Source organism: Pichia kudriavzevii, chromosome 2, assembly GCF_003054445.1.
Source record: "Pichia kudriavzevii chromosome 2, complete sequence".
Taxonomy (NCBI): Eukaryota; Fungi; Ascomycota; class Pichiomycetes; order Pichiales; family Pichiaceae; genus Pichia; species Pichia kudriavzevii.
Window position 1 is genome coordinate 2106094 of NC_042507.1, and position 20954 is coordinate 2127047.

General features: G+C 37.7%; 12 protein-coding genes across 12 annotated transcripts; 6 read left to right on the forward strand and 6 right to left on the reverse strand.

Moving 5' to 3' along the window:
* Positions 1 to 112: 112 nt before the first annotated feature.
* C5L36_0B09850 (uncharacterized protein) lies at positions 113 to 1105 on the reverse strand (the record flags this gene model as incomplete). The annotated part of the gene is made up of 2 exons (XM_029465364.1): positions 113 to 531; positions 1096 to 1105. The coding sequence occupies 2 exons, from the start codon at positions 1103 to 1105 to the stop codon at positions 113 to 115; spliced, it is 429 nt and encodes a 142-aa protein (XP_029321223.1).
* Positions 1106 to 1827: 722 nt separating this feature from the next.
* On the reverse strand, positions 1828 to 2220 carry C5L36_0B09860 (uncharacterized protein; the record flags this gene model as incomplete). The annotated part of the gene is made up of 1 exon (XM_029465365.1): positions 1828 to 2220. The coding sequence occupies one exon, from the start codon at positions 2218 to 2220 to the stop codon at positions 1828 to 1830; it is 393 nt and encodes a 130-aa protein (XP_029321224.1).
* Positions 2221 to 2737: 517 nt separating this feature from the next.
* Positions 2738 to 3287, forward strand: C5L36_0B09870 (uncharacterized protein; the record flags this gene model as incomplete). Its single annotated transcript, XM_029465366.1, has 2 exons — positions 2738 to 2743; positions 3138 to 3287. The coding sequence occupies 2 exons, from the start codon at positions 2738 to 2740 to the stop codon at positions 3285 to 3287; spliced, it is 156 nt and encodes a 51-aa protein (XP_029321225.1).
* A 977-nt stretch (positions 3288 to 4264) lies between these two features.
* Positions 4265 to 4903, reverse strand: C5L36_0B09880 (uncharacterized protein; the record flags this gene model as incomplete). Its single annotated transcript, XM_029465367.1, has 2 exons — positions 4265 to 4765; positions 4868 to 4903. The coding sequence occupies 2 exons, from the start codon at positions 4901 to 4903 to the stop codon at positions 4265 to 4267; spliced, it is 537 nt and encodes a 178-aa protein (XP_029321226.1).
* A 676-nt stretch (positions 4904 to 5579) lies between these two features.
* Positions 5580 to 5966, reverse strand: C5L36_0B09885 (uncharacterized protein; the record flags this gene model as incomplete). Its single annotated transcript, XM_029465368.1, has 1 exon — positions 5580 to 5966. One exon carries the CDS (start codon positions 5964 to 5966, stop codon positions 5580 to 5582), a length of 387 nt encoding a protein of 128 aa, XP_029321227.1.
* Positions 5967 to 7104: 1138 nt separating this feature from the next.
* Positions 7105 to 9111, forward strand: C5L36_0B09890 (uncharacterized protein; the record flags this gene model as incomplete). The annotated part of the gene is made up of 1 exon (XM_029465369.1): positions 7105 to 9111. The coding sequence occupies one exon, from the start codon at positions 7105 to 7107 to the stop codon at positions 9109 to 9111; it is 2007 nt and encodes a 668-aa protein (XP_029321228.1).
* A 197-nt stretch (positions 9112 to 9308) lies between these two features.
* C5L36_0B09900 (uncharacterized protein) lies at positions 9309 to 11792 on the reverse strand (the record flags this gene model as incomplete). The annotated part of the gene is made up of 1 exon (XM_029465370.1): positions 9309 to 11792. One exon carries the CDS (start codon positions 11790 to 11792, stop codon positions 9309 to 9311), a length of 2484 nt encoding a protein of 827 aa, XP_029321229.1.
* Positions 11793 to 12714: 922 nt separating this feature from the next.
* C5L36_0B09910 (uncharacterized protein) lies at positions 12715 to 14373 on the forward strand (the record flags this gene model as incomplete). The annotated part of the gene is made up of 1 exon (XM_029465371.1): positions 12715 to 14373. One exon carries the CDS (start codon positions 12715 to 12717, stop codon positions 14371 to 14373), a length of 1659 nt encoding a protein of 552 aa, XP_029321230.1.
* A 391-nt stretch (positions 14374 to 14764) lies between these two features.
* Positions 14765 to 16021, forward strand: C5L36_0B09920 (uncharacterized protein; the record flags this gene model as incomplete). The annotated part of the gene is made up of 1 exon (XM_029465372.1): positions 14765 to 16021. The coding sequence occupies one exon, from the start codon at positions 14765 to 14767 to the stop codon at positions 16019 to 16021; it is 1257 nt and encodes a 418-aa protein (XP_029321231.1).
* Positions 16022 to 16237: 216 nt separating this feature from the next.
* Positions 16238 to 17200, forward strand: C5L36_0B09930 (uncharacterized protein; the record flags this gene model as incomplete). The annotated part of the gene is made up of 1 exon (XM_029465373.1): positions 16238 to 17200. One exon carries the CDS (start codon positions 16238 to 16240, stop codon positions 17198 to 17200), a length of 963 nt encoding a protein of 320 aa, XP_029321232.1.
* A 21-nt stretch (positions 17201 to 17221) lies between these two features.
* On the reverse strand, positions 17222 to 19309 carry C5L36_0B09940 (uncharacterized protein; the record flags this gene model as incomplete). Its single annotated transcript, XM_029465374.1, has 1 exon — positions 17222 to 19309. The coding sequence occupies one exon, from the start codon at positions 19307 to 19309 to the stop codon at positions 17222 to 17224; it is 2088 nt and encodes a 695-aa protein (XP_029321233.1).
* Positions 19310 to 19583: 274 nt separating this feature from the next.
* Positions 19584 to 20906, forward strand: C5L36_0B09950 (uncharacterized protein; the record flags this gene model as incomplete). The annotated part of the gene is made up of 1 exon (XM_029465375.1): positions 19584 to 20906. One exon carries the CDS (start codon positions 19584 to 19586, stop codon positions 20904 to 20906), a length of 1323 nt encoding a protein of 440 aa, XP_029321234.1.
* Between the last annotated feature and the right edge of the window lie 48 nt (positions 20907 to 20954).

A 20954-nucleotide genomic window follows, 5' to 3' on the forward strand; every position in this document is an offset into this window, starting at 1 on the left:
CCTAAATTATAAATATAACAGCAGATTTATGAATTTTTAAAAAATGTATTAGAGGAAAGAGAAGACATGTATTAATAAAGAGTTTAAACAAGACAGCAAACAATTTATTAAATCATAATCTTCTACCTCTTCTACCACCCTTCTTTCTAGTAGAATCGGATGGGATTGGAGTAACATCTTCAATTCTACCAATCTTTAAACCAGATCTAGCTAAAGCTCTTAAAGCGGATTGACCACCTGGACCTGGGGTCTTGGACTTGGTACCACCAGTTGCTCTTAACTTGATGTGGACTGCGGTGATACCGACTTCCTTACACTTAGCTGCAACGTCTTGAGCAGCAAGCATACCAGCGTATGGAGAAGATTCATCTCTGTCAGCCTTGACCTTCATACCACCGGTTGCTCTTGCAATGGTTTCCTTACCAGATAAATCGGTAACATGAACGAAAGTATCGTTAGTGGAAGCGTAGATGTGTGCAACACCAAAGACTTCAGAGGTGCCTTGAGATTGTGGACCAAGAGTAACGTTTTCTGTAATGAACCATGGGGGAATAATGTTAGTAAACTGAAACAGTGCCATACAAATGGTAGAAAGAATGAACCCAAAAGAAGAGGTTTGGCTTAGCCATAACATAAAAGAGTGTTCAATTTTTTTCTTTTCTTATACTTGAATTTTCTTTTGCTCCTGGCTGTCTTGCGGAATGTCTATTTTCTTCTTGTATGCTTTCAATATAACAGAAGAACTTTATCGATAATCCACACCTTTTCCAAGCCACTTATGTGTCATTGAGTGAAAAATAAATAAATACAGGCCAAACGTTACCTTACGGATGATTAAGTTGAACTTTTCTGAATCCGTCTACTTCAACTGAATTATGTGTATAGTCTAAACACGGCGGTGTCTATTGATCATAGTTTCAATTTCGCTTCTCATTTACGTTCCTTTTGACCTTGATTTTTGATTCCAGTTGTAGAGTTATCATTTACATGATGATTGATGTAATCTCTCTAATAGCAGCTCTCTCATTGCTGGGTCATCATTTGACAGGCAAGATACACTAGTTCCTGCAGTGTTCTATGTGTGCATGTACATACCAGTAGCCATTGTTGATGGTTTTAGAGGATTCAAAGACACTCAATAGTCAAACAGATGGAGACGCTGCCAGAAATTCTAGTATAGAGCGTTCCATTTTTTTCTCCAGTGAGAATTTTCCTCGAAATTGGAATTCGTGATTGCGGAACGAAAAAAAAAAAAACACAACAAAAACCCAGAATTGGCATCAACAACAGAGGTGTGCGGGGTGTGTGTTGTTGTGTGTGGTGCGCGGATGACTAGTAAGAAAGAGGGGAATAACAGTCACAGCTGACTATTTTTCTATTATTATTATGATTATTATTATCATAATCATTATCATAATCATTATAATTATTACTACTGAAATTCTTACATCTATCTAGTCAATCTGCATTACTACCAATAATCTCAACACTACTAGCAAATTCCCGCAAAAAACAATCATCTTGTCACGAACTTCAATCACTACAGTATATAGGGCCAGTACTCTGTACCATTTGCATTACCCGAGTAACCCAACATGTAGTATAATCTTAACTTGCACTTTTTAGCTTCTACAGCTCCAAACGGCGTAAATCTACATTTCCAGGTTCACCTAGACGACTTTATGTACAAGAACCTCTTGCAATTCTAGTGGTTGTAATATATTGTTAGAATATCTATAAATCTAGTATATAGAACACGGGGGTGTTTGAACTTTTACTAAGGAAAAACAGAGGGCACTAATGTCAACAGTATATGAGACACCAAGCTTAGTAGACGAAACCTAGAATCTTACCAGAGACGTGCTTTCTCTTTGCTTCTTCGTGGTCCATAATACCTGCAGAAGTGGTCATGATAACGTAACCAAATTGTCTTGCTGGCAACAAGTTGTTGGTCCAGTTGTCAATGTCGTTGATCTTGACGTTGAATCTTGGTTGAATGACACCACACTTGTTCAATCTACCGTTCAATTGGATGACAATCTTACCGGATCTGTGGTCATCGATAAATTCAAATTCACCAATGTAACCGTGCTTTTGCATAACAGTCAAAAACTTGATAATGACCTTGGAAGATGGTCTGATTAGGACTTGTCTCTTACCGGACTTTTCTGCGTTGTTGATAGCGTTCAATGCATCTGCGAGGACGGAAGTTCTGGTCATCTTGGCTGGTGTTTGTCGTGGCTATAAAGATATTCTTCAACTACCAGTAGCTTTGAACATCTTCAAGGAGAATGAAATTTCGCCAATGCACATACTTTTCACATCTTACACGCCTGGTCGCGACTCTGAGAGAGCTGTACTGAAAAAAAAAAAAACAAAAAAAACCGTCAAAAAAAATTTCAGATTCCGCTTTAGGAGCGAGGAAAAAAAAAAAAAAAGGGCAACCAGCAACACTTTACTTGTTGTAGAAAACAATCCGGGTGCATTCTATTTTTTCCCTCCAACCCCCCATTGTCTTACCAAATCCATATAGACACCCGCGCACCGCAGATGTTGTCCAGTGGGGAGAGAACAGAGGGGATTTGGGAACACGCGGGGGGAAAGTGAGAGAGGGGTGGAATTTGGTTGGGGGGAGTCTTTTTTTTTTACATTCTCTTGGAATACTATACCTTAAAGGTGGTTTAGTTTGGGTTTTCATAGCTGGAATTCCATTTAGCAGATACTTCGTTAAACAAAGATGCCTGTATGTACAAGAACCTACGAGTGGATGCCAGTACAAGTGTGAACCTTACCACAAACATGTTGAGGGGGGAACGTCCATTTGGTTAAGGTGATATAGTCCACAAGACTCATTTGTATGAAGATGTGGAAAATTGACATTTTGCTAAACGTTCATATGTTAGTGAATTAGTGTGTGTGTGTGTACAGCTAGATCACAGACACAAACAGCCAGCCAGACGATAAGCTTTATCCTCTTATTGTGGACGTTCACTCTACAACCTGGAGACGTGTCGGATACAACTGGATACGTTGCGGAAACCAGCAATTGTTTGTTTTCTATTTCTTCAAATTGAATACAGTATACTAACAAGACATGTCTTTCCTTTTTTGGGATTTTCTCCTTTTCATTAATACAGTCTCAAAAGACCTTCAGAGTCAAGCAAAAGTTAGCTAAAGCACAAAACCAAAACAGACCATTGCCACAATGGATCAGATTAAGAACTAACAACAAGATCAGATACAATGCAAAGAGAAGACACTGGAAGAGAACCAAGTTAGGTTTATAATTGTGCTCAGGCTACACTTATTTCTCCCAACTTACTTCCAATATGGGCTTTGCAGTTTTATCGGTTTATAATTAACTTCTATATAATCTATAACGACTAATAGAAATTACTTGTTGAGATTCTCCAAACACGACTCTAATACATCACTTAGAGGTTGTCCTCCTGTTCCTTTTAGCCCTCTTCCCACCTATTTCTCACCTGTCATCCCTCCCACCCTTCTCCCATATGGGAGAAACCCTTAACCGGTGTGAGCTTTGGGTATTCCGTGCTTGGAACTCAGCCGCGAGTTGCCCAGTTTGTATAAATTGGTATCGTTTCCCACTTTTCTTAGTTAGGTGGAATGTGCGTGTCCCTTATTTATTGGTGCACACTAGCCAAGGACAATACAGTTGCAATCCAGTGAGAACACTGGATGGACTCTATGTCTATCTTGTTGTTTGAATGATGAAAATTAACCACCGCAAAGTCAAGCTTATACCGATTTATTATGAGTGATAATTCTGGGTCTTCTTTCTACTGACTTAACAACAATTATCTAGGAGTTTTTCCTACTTTTGCATTCTAACTTTTTGTTTTCTGTTTTGTTTGTGTTTCTCCTTGCTTTTATTGTGTTTCTTGTCTCTCAATTGTAGCTCAATCGCCATGATTTTCTCACAATGAGTCCATTGTGTGGATCATCAGCGATGGAGGGTATTGACTGATAGTTGTATGAAATGATGAAATTTAACCACCGCGTTAGTCAAGCTAGATAGTATCTGATTTATCCATGAATGATACTTTTTGGGTCTTCTTTCTACTGAAATATATACAACTATCACAATGAGTAACACCAAAATGCCAGTTTGTAGTCTTGGAAAGCCGGCGGTAGACATTAAAGTAGAGGTATAAGTTAGTAAGAGGGGAACATAGGAACTTTGCACCACTTAGAGGGAATGAATTAATCTTATAACTAAATTATACAGTTTTAATTGCAGAGATCAAACGGTTTCCTCAAAGACAGTTTCGATTGGTTTCTCCATGAAACTAGCATGTGATAAAATTGAGACACAGGACGAACCAATCAACCACATCATTGTACTGATTGGAGATGCAATGAAAGCCAATGGCAGTGCAACAATCAATAGGCCAGTGTACAATTGAGAGCTTGAAAACCTTCCCATTGGTGTGACCAAATCCTCACCACCAAGCTTACTGATGGCTAATACACCTCCGCCAACTAAGGCAATCACAAATAACAACAACAAGTTGGTGATTAGTGCATACAAGGACAAAGATAAAACAATTGCAACGTAGTTCGACTGATAGTAGTTCAAATTATAAGTGACACGTTGTTGTAATTCCGTAAAGTTCGATGGTTTACTGAAATGACGAACATCAAAGAACTCTTGTGGAGGACGTAATGAGGAAATTTTGGATTGGATCACTCCAAAGTTTTCCTTGATGTTTTCAATACTCAAGTTATCAGTTATACTGTTGATCTGTTTGGATACGGTACGTTGTACGTATTGTCTGGTTAGTATCGGGTATGCCTTAACCATGGGATTAGCTAATGTGCACTGGCAATCTCTCTTCATACATACATTAATGTTTTGTAAAGTAGTCAGTATGTTACTCATTTTGACGGGTCTCCTATTGTTGATAGCTAGATTTGAGTTGTTGAACGAAAAAGAAGAAACAGGGAAAAATGATAATCTTTCATTGTGTGTTTCAATTTTTGTTTACCTCAACAGGATCTCAGCGAGAGTTGTAATGTACACTCTTGCACTTTTTCACACTGAGGCTTAGGCCTACTTTACTTCTTTTTATAGAACCAAGGCATACTGAAAGTGGTATCAATGTCATCCCGCATTGCTTTCCGCAGTCTCGTGGTTGGTAATGTTTTCAGCAGCTAATCCAGTCTTTTCTAGTCTGTAGTTTATGGTTTGTGTGCAGTATATCTCCAGGTCCGGGCATGTATGGAAATGTCAAAATTTCAAACCAAACAGTAGAGTATATCTATTGCAAAATTTGATGCAACTTTTATTCTACTTCTTTAAATCTATATCTAGTGGAGTTCCTGTCTTCGAAGTATAGTAGAACAGTAATTACAAAGGGCCTGCTTTTTGCACCCCTCCAAAGGCATCCTTTAAGCGCTTCAACCCTCTCCTTGTATTTTTCATCTTTAGAGAATTAAAGCAGTTGATTGTAACTTTAACGACTTCGAAGTTTGCAAGTTATACTTAAAGTTTATATATTTATTAAATTATAAATTGCCACGGTGTTAATATAGCAAGACAAAATAAAGCAAATAAATTATTTAAGCTTCTTCTTTGGTCTTAATTGGTTAGAGTGACCACACTTTCTCTTTCTACAGTTAGTAGCTCTTGGTGGTAATCTAGCATAACACTTTCTGCAAATGGACTTTTCACAGTTGTACTTGGAAGCTAAAGCCTTTAAGGATGGTTCAATGATACCACCTCTCAATCTCAAGACCAAGTGAAGGGTAGATTCCTTTTGGATGTTGTAGTCGGATAAAGTTCTACCATCTTCTAATTGCTTACCTGCAAAGATAAGTCTTTGTTGGTCAGGTGGAATACCTTCCTTATCTTGGATCTTTTGCTTGACATTGTCGATGGTGTCAGAAGATTCAACTTCTAAGGTAATGGTCTTACCGGTTAAGGTCTTGACAAAAATTTGCATCTTGACTGTATAAGGAAGAAAAGAGGAGGGGTAATGTTAGGATTTGTCTTTGCGGAAAACAACAAGAATCTTGAGCTGATCAATTACTGCCAACAGAAACTGAAATGCAAAATTTTTTGAAAAAAACGTGAAAAGTCTGCGCAAATTGTAATATAGCATGGTAAATATTGAAGGCGGTATTAACATGATGAAGACAAACGTTATATTTTTTTTCTAACATAATAAATCGTTACCGATTGTACTATCTTAATGAAAAACCAAACTATTAAACAAGGTTACTTTGTCATTTGATCTTCTGATAGTTATTTCAGTTCAATATTTAATCTTATTGTGTTAAATTTTGCAAGTGAATGATGCTTAAGCCAATGACTTTTATGTAAACATGAAACAAACACTACCATACATATATCCAGCCTTTTCTAAGTAGACTCTAATAACTAGCCTGACAATTTTCCCAGTTGTTATTTGATACACTAGCATGACTTTATTTGCTATGACGATTTTTCAGTGATACATTGATTCAGCTGTGTTATATGTTCAACGCCCATACAGTTTTCGCCTTTGTTTGTCAAGAGCAAAACTAGAAGAACTTAATGAACAGGGTGGTGAGGTACATACCGTTTAGCTTCTTGTGAAGAGGGAAAGGAGAAATTAAAGGCTCTCTATGGAAGTTTACCGTGGGACAGTTCACCAATATCTATCTCCTCCTCTCCATTCTCAGACTCTCACTGATGCTGAGACTGAAACCGAGACAGAGATTGTCCCTACCTCGAAAGGGAAAGTGACGCAGAAAAAAAAATCGAGCTGCGAAGCTTTTTTTCCCGCCCTTTTTTTCGTTCATGTGACTGTCGCTGGTACAGTCCAGCAACAAACCCTACACATCAGCACGTGACAGATAAGCGAACCCTTTGAGAAGGCCGTTTAGGGGGAAGGCTCGACACTTTTTCCTTATTTTATCTTTACTATAGCATGAACATAGGAGAGAAAAAAGTGGCATTCCATTATCTTTTCTGTTGTGGTACAGATAAAATTTATCATTTGTGACCAGACAAGACTCATAACCGTGTTCTGATCTAGCCACAGCAGTATAGAAAGGTTCTGAATTTTTTTTTTCTATCTTCTAACGGTTTTCCGTCTAATGGTATCTCTCTGGCGGTCTTCATTCTTTAGACGTTACTCTCTTTCCCCTTTTCCAGCCACAGTTCGCCGTTACACTCAATCTCGACAAATGTCTGTAGTCTCAAACGCATATCCAAATATCTCTGCGAAGTTGATGGAGGTTTTGAAACCTCATCTACCAAAGGCCTCTCCAGAATATGACCCTTCTACTTTGTCGAACTACACCAACTTCAAGGTTTCTAATACAACTCTGAATTTGGATGTTCTCTTCCATGAAAAGAAACTATCTGGATCCATATCCTTCAATATCCAAACGTTGTTTGATGTTGAAAAAATTGTCCTTGATAGCTCCTACTTGAACATCAAAAAAGTTTCCATCAATGATTCTCCAATCCATGACTACACCGTCGAGGATAGAATCGAACCATTGGGTTCTCCCCTATGTATCAACCACCAATTGGCAACTAACGAAGAGTTCATTTTGAAAATCGAGTACGAAACAACAGACAACTGTACCGCTTTACAATGGTTGGAACCAGCCCAAACTGATGGTAAGAAAAATCCTTATTTGTTCTCCCAGTGTGAACCAATCCACGCAAGATCTTTTTTCCCCTGCTTTGATACACCAGCAATCAAATCGCCATTCACCTATTATTTCAATTCTCCATTGAACACACTAACTTCCGGTTTATTAAAGGAGAAAAATGGCACTATTTACCATTTTGAACAACCTGTTCCAATTCCTTCTTATCTTGTTTCGATCGCAAGTGGTGATTTAACTGATGCAGATATCGGTCCAAGATCTAAAGTATACTCCGAACCTTCATTTATTGATAAGTGTCAATATGAATTTGAAAAAGATACTGAAAATTTCATCCAAACCGCCGAAAATATCGTATTCCCATATGAATGGAGAGATTACGATGTTCTAATTTTGCCTTCATCAATGCCATTTGGTGGTATGGAACACCCTAATTGTACTTTTGCTACTCCAACCTTAATTTCGGGCGATCGTGAGAATGTTGATGTTATAGCTCACGAATTGGCACATTCTTGGTCTGGTAATTTAGTCACCAACTGCTCATTTGAGCATTTTTGGTTGAATGAAGGTTGGACCGTTTATCTTGAAAGAAGAATCCAAGGTAAAATCCACGGTGAATCATTCAGACATTTTTCCGCCATTATCGGTTGGAATGATTTGACTAACTCAATTCAGTCAATGGGTGAATCTGCATCCAGATTCTCCACTTTGGTCCAAGATTTAAAGGATCGTACTGATCCGGATGATAGTTTTTCAACCGTTCCCTACGAGAAGGGTTTCAATTTATTGTTCCATATCGAACAAACATTAGGCTCAAAGGAAGCTTTTGATCCATTTATCAAGTACTATTTCAACAAATTCAAATACAAATCTCTAGATACTTATCAATTCTTGGATACTTTATATGGATTTTACTCCGATAAGAAAGATGTGTTGGATACAATTGACTGGAAGACTTGGTTATACACTCCAGGTATGCCTCCACAACCTAAATTTGATACCACCTTAGTCGACGAGTGCTATGATTTAGCCGAAAAGTGGGTGAAAACAATAAGCGAAAGCCCTGAAAGGCTACCTGAGACTTTCTCATCGAATGATATTGAATCTTTTGGTGCTAATCAAAATGGTGTTTTCCTTGACAAACTAGTATCTTATGAAGGCCAAAATGGTTTTACCTGGAAGTCCAATGATGGCAAGAAGGCTCTCGATTTGATGGCGAAGGTTTACAGCAAATATCCAGAATCCCACAATGCAGAAGTTATTTTCAGGTGGTTCAGATTATTAATTGCTGCTCATGTAAAGGAAGCTTATCCAAAGCTAGCTGACTGGCTAGGTACTGTTGGTAGAATGAAATTTGTTAGACCTTCCTATTCTATGTTGAACCAAGTTGACCGAGAATTAGCTCTTGCTACATTCGCTAAGTACGAAACGATTTATCACCCAATTTGTAGAGCTATGGTTAAGAAAGATTTAGGTCTTAATTAAGAGCAGTTCGGATCTAACAAGGGTTAAGGATAGCTTATTTGTATAACTTTGGGTATCACATAAAATAAACTTATAATAGAGTTAATAAAAATACATAATCTAGAATATAGATGGGTTGTGTACAAAATATAAAACGAAAGGTTGAAAAAATTAACCAAAAATTGAAGGGGAAAAAAAAGCAGGTTACCAGCAAGTGATTAAAACTCTTCTAAATCCTCATTCATCAAATCATCATCCTCATCATTGACGTCAATCAAGGTCAAAGAGTTACCATTATCAATGACTTGCCATATATTCAACATTTCGTATTTCTCAATACATTCATTGATTTCATCCTCTCTGAAATTCTTCATACGACAAATTTCCTTCAACCTTTCGAGGGAAACGATTTTAGAATGGTTTGCCTGCATTTCACTAGCTATAAATTCTTTGATAATAGTAAAAAGTTTCTCTTGTGACGTTTCTTCAATTTCTGTATCATCATCATACAACGAGTTCTTCGCTGCATTCACTAATCTCAATGCTTCATTGACATCTCCAGTATCAACTTTGTCTGAAAACCTGATTCTAGCTAAGGCTTGGGACATTCTCAAAATACCGAGTAATGTTCTTGGAGTCGTATGAGAGAAAAATCTGTTGGAATTCTCATTTTTTTTACTCTCTTGCCTTAATTTGATATAAGTTGAGACAACATAATCATAAGCCTCCTTTGTAACAATTGGGTTATGCTGTCTAGCAATTGAAATAAATTGTCTGATCGTTTGTTCATCAACGGTTTGATATCCAATACTTGGATGTTTGTTAAACATATGAACATATGCAACATGCTCAGCTAGTTTAATATCGTTATCTAAATCCGGCTTGTCCAAAATCAAAAACAAAATGTCGAATCTTGATAATAAGGCAGCTGGTAAATTGATATTTTCATTTGGTGATATCTTAGTATTGTAGCGGCCGTAAATTGGATTTGCAGCTGCTAAAATCGAAGTTCTTGCATTTAATGTAGTTGTAATACCAGCCTTAGAGATGGAAATTGTTTGCTGCTCCATAACTTCATGGATTGCAGTTCTATCGTTCTCATCCATTTTATCAAATTCATCAATACAACAAACACCATTGTCAGCTAGAACCAATGCACCTCCTTCAAGGACCAACTCATCTGTGATTGGATCCCGCATAACAGCGGCAGTTAAACCAACACCAGAAGAACCTTTACCTGTAGTATAGATAGCTCTAGGTGCGATTTTGGAGATGGACTTGAGTAATTGCGATTTGGCAACACCGGGATCACCCATAAGCAAAATGTTTATATCACCCCTAATTCTCATACCATCATCCATTTCCTTGGTCACACCTCCAACTAGCAATAGCAATAAAGCCTTCTTGATATCCAAATGCCCAAAAATTTCTGGGGCAATAGAAGATGCCAAAATGTCGTAATAATTGTCTTGGTTTCTTAAGTTTTCAATCTTCAGTTTAACTTCCTCAGTTAAACCCAAATCTTCATATCTTCTTTTGTGTTGTTTAATATATTGGGCTTCAAGATAAGTTTCTGTCAAAAGACCAGCTTTTAATGCTTGGAAGCCAGTATAAGGCTGAGGTAAGAAAATACCAGAAACATCAACCATATCACCGGGAGACATTGATCTGACCAAGGTACCCCTCACATGGATAGTCAACATCCTTGGGATATTACCAGGTGGCACATCACTAGCGGATTCTTGGATTTTGACATCTTGATATGGCAAGAATTTTGATGCCCTTGTACTTGGGAATAATCTACCTGCCTTCCGATTCTGCGAGCAGATACTTGATTGACACTCAAATAATGGAGTAAAGTTTTTAGTTTTAACTTCTTGGAAGATCTCATAACCACAGGCATCACAAGTGTAAGCCTGAACTTCAACTGAGGGTTTAACATCTGAAACTCTTGTTACAATACCCCTAACGGTGAGCAGCTTACCGATATGTTCACCTTTTACATTTCGAATTTTCAGTGGTTTGCTAGCTTTCCCACTTGCTCCAGTAGATGGTTTGAAATAGAGATTATAGCGTCTCAATAATTGTGGTGGGAACAATTCATGTGCAGTAGTCATTTCGTCATTGACATCTTCGGTAGTGGTAGTTGTTGTAGTTGGGTCTAGATGATCTGATTGGTTCTCTCTCGAGCGTTCTTGTTGAAGAGTTCGTGTACGTATTTTCCTCTGCTGGATAATGACATCCAAAACTGTTTCTTTATCATCAACAGGCTTGTTAGGCTCAGGCAAATTTTCGTCAATTACTCTACAGAAAAGTTCGACAAAGTGATGTGCATTCTTGGTGATTTCATTTGCAAGGGAATTAGAACCATTAGAAACGCTCGACAAACTTTCAAACCTGATAATATCGTCCAATTCAACTGTGATTTCATCTAGCTCCCGGTTGGCAACTTTCTGCAAGAGAAACATATACTTGGGAACAGTAGCAGCGGCCATGTTTTCCTCGTTCAACAGGTCTATATCTTCAGTCCTTTGGTCATAAAAATCAGCTGCAACTTGGTCGTTCAAGCTGTAACTAGGATCAGACTTGTATTCCCGTATAAAGTCGGTAATTTCGTTCTTCAACCTCTCATAATCGGGGAAATCCCCATATGACTTGACCATTGAAGGTCCAAAGTCACTAGCCATCGCTCCAGTATCCATATCTAAAGTTGAAGCTCGTATTTGTTACTAGGAGCCAATTGGTCAGTTCAACGTAAACCATGCATGATTGTAATTGATGTCTTTGTTTTTCTGGCGTTTTTTTTTCTCTCCTCCCTCTTTGCTGCGTAAGTTCGATTTTATGTAACACCTTATTAACATGAATTTCCAGCTACTAAACTACTATAAGTGAGATTTCTTCCTACCTTCCTAAAGAGGAAATACAAAATTACATTTGCAAATTGTGAATTTTCTTTAAAGCTAAAAGTCACGCGAGAAAAAAAAGAGGAGAAATGCGAAAACACCAAATAGAAATTACTAGATGAAAATTTAAAGAAAGGAAATTAAAAAAAATGGAAATTAGAAAAAAGGGAAATTAAAAAAAATGGAAATTAAAAAAAAAAAGGAAATCGTTCAATACAGAAAAAAAAGGACAAACGAGAAACAACTATTTTGGACATGTGAAAATAAGAAATGCGGGAAAAAATCAAATAAGAATTAAAAAAAATTGAAAATAAAATCCCTCTATTATTGCGAAGAGGCTTCAAACGCGCCGCACACGCCTAAAAAGGCAGCTGCTCCCTGGGTGGCCCGGCCAAAACGCCGAGACGCACTTTCGAGAAATTTCCGTCGGCGTTTTCGCCGGAAGGAGGTGGGGGGATTCCCAGAGAAATGGACAGCCAATAGAGAGTGCGCGGCGAGTTCACCGAGAAGTATAAAGAAGAGGGGCCATGCCCTTGTTGGACGATTGGCTTTCTTTGTCAAACTTTGCTACATTTCTATAAAACAAAAATATTCCACCTTAATTTATTAAGCTTATCTAGTGAACGTTTTTATCCAAACTTGATCGACTAATATCTGATACCTAAAACTAGCTAACCAAGCAAAAAGCCAACCACTCAACCAACCAATAACTGAAATTATTATGCAGCCCAAATCTCAATACTTAACAGATGCGGTTTCCGAACAGTCAAATTCAGTGGATTTCACTTCTGACTCTGTTGTATCTGAAGGGTTAAACATCAAAGCATCGGATGATTTATACTCCCTCTCCTCCGATGGGAAACCTTCCACGTTGGTCATTTTTCTCACTTTTCTTTCCTCCATTTCCGGGTTTATGTTTGGCTATGATACCGGTTATATTTCGTCTGCATTGGTCTCTATTGGTGATGACTTTGGAGAAAATTTGTCCTATGGTCATGAACAGTTCATCACTGCCGCAACCTCGTTAGGTGCATTAATTTTTGCTTCTTCATCCGGTATTTTTGTTGATTATTTAGGGAGAAAGCCTTTATTGATGTTCTCCAACATTATGTTCATTGTTGGAGCAATTATTCAAACTGCTGCTCAGAACGTCTGGACTATGATTGTCGGCCGTTTTATCATGGGTTTTGGTGTTGGTATTGGCTCCTTGATTGCACCTCTTTATATCGCAGAATTAGCCCCTTCTAAATATAGAGGAAGATTAGTCACATTGAATTGTATGGGTATTACGGGTGGTCAATTAATTGCTTATGCAATTGGTGCAGGTTTAACCCATGTCGATAATGGTTGGAGAATCTTGGTTGGCTTATCAATGATCCCACCTGCCATTCAATTCATTGGGTTTATCTTCTTACCAGATACTCCAAGATTCTTAATCATGACCAACAGACTAGATAAAGCCGAAGTTGCTTTACAGAGAACTTATCCAAATGTTTCTATCGAAGCTATCAAAATGAAAATTATGGACCTTAGAGAAGAAGAAGTTGATTCTGGCTTGCTCGAAAGAAATCCATTCTCTAAATGGTGGAAAACTGTTGTCGAACTACATGCTGTCCCTTCCAATTTTAGAGCTCTTTTCTTATCTTGTGCATTGCAGGCTATTCAACAATTCACTGGTTTTAACTCTTTGATGTATTTCTCTGCAACAATCTTCAAAGCTATAGGTTTTGATAACTCCACAGCTGTTTCTTTAATTGTTGCTGGTACTAACTTTGTGTTTACGTTGATTGCATTTTTCATTATTGATAAGGTTGGCCGTAGAAGAATCCTACTTCTCTCCCTACCTTGTGTGGTTATCTTTTTGATTTTGAATGCAATATCATTTCATTTCATTGATATCGAGTTTAACAACAATGATGCAATTGTTAAGGGTAACCATCACACTTGGGGAATTGCAATTATTGTCTTTATGATTTGCTTCGTTGCCTCGTATTCAATTGGTATTGGTAACGTTCCATGGCAACAATCGGAAATGTTCCCTCAAAAAGTTAGAGGTGTAGGAATTTCCTTTGCTACTTCAACTAATTGGGCTGGTTCCTTAATTATTTCCTCAACTTTCTTGACAATGTTGAAAAATATTACCCCAACTGGTACTTTCTCGTTATTTGCTGCTTTTGGTTTTGTTTCCTTCTTGATTGTGTTATTCTTCTATCCAGAATTGTCAAACTTAGAATTAGAAGAAGTTCAAGAAATTCTAACTGGTGGATTCAACATCAAGAAATCTATTCAACTAGCAAACGCAAGGAAGCATAACATCATAGTCGATTCAAACAATAGTATCAATAGCAGAGACACCATCGATACAATTGAAAGTGCCTAATTTATTCATGCTGCCATTATTAATCATACCCTCGTCATTCGTTTCCAAAATATTTTAGCTCATTTTACGTTTCATTCATTTCAATTCTCTCATTACTGTATCATGTTTTCTCTTGATACTTTTCATTTTTATTACTTTGTATTTTTTTCGTGCATTCGCATTGTAATTTCCTCTACTTCTTCATCTTTCACGCATGAGTATAGAATCTAGATATGCCTTTTCAAATACACTATGAAAAAACTAAATGCCTTAACTATGTAAATTTATAAAAAAAAAAAAGAATAAAGAAAAAAGAAAAAATATAATTCTTAGTTGTGCCATAACTAAATCACGTAAATCCTTCGCTGTAGTACTTCATTTTTCATCCGATAACTTTAATCACTGATAGTAGATGATAGTGGATTGTTATTTATTCTCTTATTTCCCCGATATAACATCAATGTCACACTCGTATACCATTCCATATTCTCCATGGGAGGATGACTATCCAAAAAAAGTGACATCACTTTCAATAGACATGAAATCGTTGGTGTACGAGACACCGTCAAGATCCCTTGATCATATAACCTGTCCAATATGCAAACATCCATTTCTCAAACCATACTCAACCATCTGTGGTCACACGTTTTGTAAAGCCTGCATTAATGAATCTTTTAAGAGTGTATTAGGTGAGAAATGTCCCTTAGATAGAGTGCCGTTGAACGTGAATGACGAAGCTGAGGTATACCCTGCCCCAATCATATTAACTAATATAACTGACGATTTAATAGTGAAGTGCGTGAATTCAGAGGATGGCTGCACCTGGAGAGGTGAGCGATGGAGTGTAAGGAACCATGTTCTAGAAAAATGTGCATATACACGGATCAAATGCACATGTGGGTTGTTTTGTTCACGGAGAATGTTGTTAGAGAATAAATTGATAACTGAAGACTTTCACCCTGTCGATAGGGATGGAATAGCCGTTTGTCCTCACACCAAAGTGAGTTGTGAAAAGTGTGCAGTTGAAGTAATGCTCTGTGAAATGGACGAGCATTTGCAAAAACATTGTACAAACAACATTGTTAAATGCAGCGGCTGTCATTTATCGTTTCCTCAAATGCACTTGGGAAATCATACTCTGAATTGCCAGCAAATATACGTGGACTGCCCTGGATCAAAATATGGCTGTACATGGAAGGGACAACGAGAACTGCTTACCAGCATCCATATGTCAGACTGTGTTTTTTTGAAATTAAAGGGCAGCCTGGAACAATTTGAAGGGAGACTAACGTCATTGGCCACGGAGAATGAAAACTTGAAGCTCCAGATGAGTACTATTCTAGATTCTGTAGTTCAGGGGAAAGTTCAAAACTTGGGGTATCCTTTAGAAATTGAGGAAATTAGTGGCAATCTTGAAGTAGAAAAAGAATATGAGCTTGACCCTGTTAGGCTAAGTATGAAAAACATACGTGCCTTGGTGAAAGAACTAGAGACCAATAAAAATATGACACAGCTACTTGCGGAAGAAAACGTAGCTCTACGAGAACAGGTGAAAAATCAATGGACTATGATTGTCCAACTACAAAACCAAGTTCAGTTTATGATGATTGAGCGACGAAGACAGTTTGCTAGTTCTGGTGATTTAGAGAGATTGCATACAAAGTTGTAAGTCTTGTAGTCTAGATAGAATTTGAGTATTGTTAACATCATTGAGTTCTTGTGCTATGTTTTTTTTTTTAGCTTTGAGGCCACAAACAAACGCGCCAAGCCCCCCTCCGCGTTTGTCACTCAACATTAACATGAATTTGCTCTGAAATGTGAATGGGTATTCCAGTTTGTTTAGAATTTTGTTCTTCTCTTCACTAAGGAAAGGAAAGGAGCAATCATGCATGAAGAACTACAAATTGATCTGCATGTCAACTATGTGAAGGATTTATTTAGACACCCTTCATATTTAGTTCATTTTATGGCTGACCATTTAAAGATGAATGCCCTATACTGGGGGTTGGGCACTATGTTTCTTGTCCATCGCAAGGACGAATTTCCAAAAGAGGAGGTTGTCAAATTTATTATATCATGTATTGACGAATCAAACGGTGGGTTTGGTGCAGCTCCCAAACATGATGCACATATGTTGTCCACATTGTCGGCAATTCAAGTATTGAAAATGTATGATGCGTTGGGCGCTCTAAGTGATCAGCAACGAGCAAGAGTCGTTGAATTTGTGAAAAGCATGCAACTGCCAGACGGATCATTTCAGGGAGACCGATTTGGCGAAGTCGATTCCAGATTTGTTTACAACGCAATCCAATGTCTCTCCATTTTGGAGGAATTGACTCCGGAGATTGTGGACCCTGCAGTCGACTGGATCTTAAGGTGTCAAAACTTTGATGGTTGCTTTGGAATGGTTCCTGGTGCAGAGTCGCATGCGGCCCAGGCATTCACGTGTATAGGAGTACTGTCTATTACCAATAAACTGCACAAGTTACCTGATAGAGAGTTGCTAGAATGGTGGCTATCTGATAGACAAGTTGAAGGAGGTGGTTTAAATGGTAGGCCCGAAAAATTACCCGATGTTTGCTACAGTTGGTGGGTTGTTTCTACGATTTCCATCTTGGGGAAGTTACATTATATAGACAGTAACCAGCTCAAAAAGTTCATACTATCTTGCCAAGATTCAACTAAAGGGGGCATTAGTGACAGACAGGGCAACGAAGTAGACCTATATCACACGTTTTTTGGAATTGCAGGACTGAGTTTGCTAGGATATGAAGGCTTGGAGAGGATTGATCCAACCTACTGTCTGCCTTACGAAGTCACTGATACAATCAAAAAGTATCCATATTGAACTATAAAACAAATTTATGCATTAATAAACAACTACGCTTTTAGATGTTTGAGAAGCTGGATAATACTCGATATAATGTGCTCTGTTTTGATGGTCCGTGAACTTTCCGACATTAGTTACGAAACAACCTTTGTACATGGTGGAAAGTCTGGGAGATGTCGCATCTGTCATTATTACGCAGTTAGGTAATGGAATTAGACTCAATAACGGCAAGTAGTTAGGGAGTAGTTGACGAACCTGATTCGTAAATGGCGACGCAATACCTTGATCCAATACGGTTCTAATCACTTTGTTAAACTTATCAGTTTCCGTAGTTTCTTTGATAGTCAACTTGTTAATTGTTAGTTCCTCTTCATTAACAAATGACAGCTGGGAACTAAAGGCACCGGAGTCTTCCCTTCTTTGTCGATTTAAAGCCCGTTCAATTTCCTCATCGTTTAATTCACACAGGTACGTAAAATCATTCCGTCTCAGAGACTCCGCAATATTGTTGTTTATTATCAATATATCTTGTGACAAATAATTCAGACGACAAGGGTTTGAGGCCCATTCGACATTTTTTGCTACTCTTTCTAATTTAGACCCGAAAACAGATGGGATTTTCATCTGAGGCCACACAGAACTGGAGTTCTTTGTTACCATAGATATCCAGGGATCTCCATCTCCAGGAACAAAGACTAATTTGCAGTTCTCGCAAATCCCTTTGAAATTCTCTAAAACATTAGCTATATTGTCAAAACCAGCTTTGTATCGACCTGAATGTGTTAGTTGGTTTACAGAAGTTCCTTCTGTTATCGTGAGAGCCTGTGAAGTAAACGGCCCAACAAATACGATAGAAACAGGAAAATCGTACACGTTAATTTCTTCCATTGTACCTTTGAGCTTATTTTGTATTTCATTTTCGATTGTCTCCAACATCTTACGCAGCTTGGAAATTGTTTCCAGATCATCTAAATATAGATGACACCCTAACACAATAATTTTGTGATCTGGATGCTGTTTGATCTCCTTATAGGTTAGTTGTTTCATAGTCAAATCAATTTTGCCATTTTTTGAATAATCCCAATTAAAATCAAGCTCTCCAAAGGCATCAAAGGTCACTTCACGTTCCTCAGCAGGAGGATGTGCCGCAGATAAAACATGGAATTTCCCCGCTGAAGAATAAAATCCATCAATAATCAAAAAATTACCTGAAACAAAATAGTAGTCTTTTGAAAAAATGCACTGCTTCAAAACAAGTTCTATTTTATCGCTATCATCTTGTAGCTGCCAAAGCCCATAAGAATTTTGTGTGACTAATCCAAACAATACAAATCTGTGCTCATTCCTACCCAACAAGTTCTTCACATACGTGATGTGTTTGGGGCGATGCATTTGGTTACTTATTATTGATTCAGTATTTCCATCATATTTTATTTTGGAGAAAACCTGATTGCGGTATAGCCTATCTCGAAGAATATGTAATCTTACCATTTGAAAATTGATAACTGAATCGACATCCGGAAGTTCCATCAGTTTCAGTTTAGACTCTGTATTGTGATAATCAAATTGTTTTCTTTGTCGATCAAACTTGAACTTTGTGTAATGGTTTACATCTATAACTCTGAAAAAAGTTTTCCAATCAATAGAATCTTCTTTGTTATTGTTTCCACTAAAGTCAAGATTTTCAGAATCCATTAACTGTGATGCCATAAACTTTGAATCATCAAGTGTGCTTGCATCAAAATATGACGAATCGGGGTCCATGTGACCATTTTCTATATTTTCCTTCTGCTTTTGGATTCTCTTCCTTGTTCTTTGCTCATTAGCAATAATTTCTTTTATAACTTCAGCTACACCTTCGCCGTCAATGAAGACACCTCTCCCTTGCTCTTTCCATAGTTTTGCCACTACATCAAGAAAGGCACTTGTTTTGGGGTCTCTCTTCCACTTTGTTCCGAACCTTTTACCAACATACGCTGTCAATTGCTCAAGTGCTGATGTGTGAACATTCAGTCCATATTTCTTTGATAAAACGCGATAAGCAAACGGTCTAAACACCGATGGCTTCAGCTCAATGGGTAAAATCGGTTCTTCTATAGTATCGTCAGCAATAAATGAGCTATCCATAACTGGTTTCTATTCTATCTACTATATGAAATGTTGCTCATGCGTTAGGCTTAAAGTAGGCATTGAGTGGAGTATCTTTGAAATTAGATCGACACCGCGTCAGTTCTTCAAAGAGGCACGAAATAAAAAAAATACTAGAAAATGGGTTACGCGTTACACCACGAGGTTATGTGAAACATATGAATACTTTGTTTAGCCTAAATATCAAATACTTCAGCTTCATCCTAACTTGCATAGGTGAGTGTATACTACAGACAAAGGGCAATATTAAAAGATGTCACATATCCCAGCACTGAAAACCGGGATTGGCAATAGGTACCCTGGTCGGAGATCGTCTAGGTTTTCAGAATCCTCATCATACCCAAAACAAGTCAGGTTTGGGACAGATAGACAAAAACCTATCTCATTGACACAGTCTGAAAGAGAGAAACGAAAGCAAGAAGCTTTGAATTTTTTGCGGAATGAAACATCTGGTATTAAGAGAGCTTCCATTTTTGACTCGGGGTTGGAAGGCGGCAATGATAGGGCAGTGCCAACAATACAAAGAAAAACACAATCAGATTTGAGACGTTCCTTGTCAGCCAACTTAAAAACATACGAATTACTGGGAGAAACTCCAATTTCCCGTCTATCACGAAATCCCTCCAAATCATATATATATGACGACAACTCTTTGAAAAATATTACGAGAGAATCGCTTAAAAAAAACCCACTGCCGTTCAGGCAAACAGTAGAGGACAACTCATCACGTATTTCTAAACCCAATTCAAACTATTACAGAAGAAATAATGGCTTATTGAACTCACTAAGCAACTTTGGGTCAAAAGTGTTTAAATCCATATTGTATAATGAAGACGATACCGTCCAAGAAAATGAACAACATGCAAGTTCGTCTTACTTGAATGACTTAAAAATACAGCGGCTGAAGCAAAAAGAGCTAGACTTGAAGCTTCAAGAAAGAATGCGATATTTGGATGAGCTTGACAGAAAAATTGCCATAAAAGAAAATGAACAGTTCAACAATACCTTTGTCGAGTCTGTAAATATTGACAAACAAATACAGAAGCTAGATGATAGATTGCATAGCATTCTTGAAGAAGTCAATTCAAGCTCCAATAACAAACTTATAAAGGAACTGCGAGAAATCAAGGAAGAAATAGTATCATTACGCCGAAAGCAGGAATCAAACAACTTGAAATTTGAATCAAAGTTTGAAGACATGCGCCTTGAAAACCAAATGAATAGAAGAAAATTTGAGCGGTTGTTGAAAGATCTGGAGGAGAAGCACAAGGAATTGGATGTAGCAAAGACGTCGATGAAAAATCTGATCAACCAAAAATCTGTTGAACTTCAAGAAGAAAAAGATGATGAGAATTCCGATGAAGCTGACAACTGTGATAGCGGGAACTTAGACGCAGCTGATGAGCATGAAATTGATGTCATGGAAAAGGAGGAGGCACAAGATATAATACGGTATATTTTGAATAACAGGCGGCGTGGTCAAAAGAAAGGGGTACATCTGGACAAAGCCAAAGTCAGACAAATACGAAGCAATTTAAAGAAAATTGAGGATGGAGCTCGTATAAACAAAGCCTGACTTCAAATCAAGTTTAGTTTTCTTTTGTTCCAAAATTGTTTAGCCAAA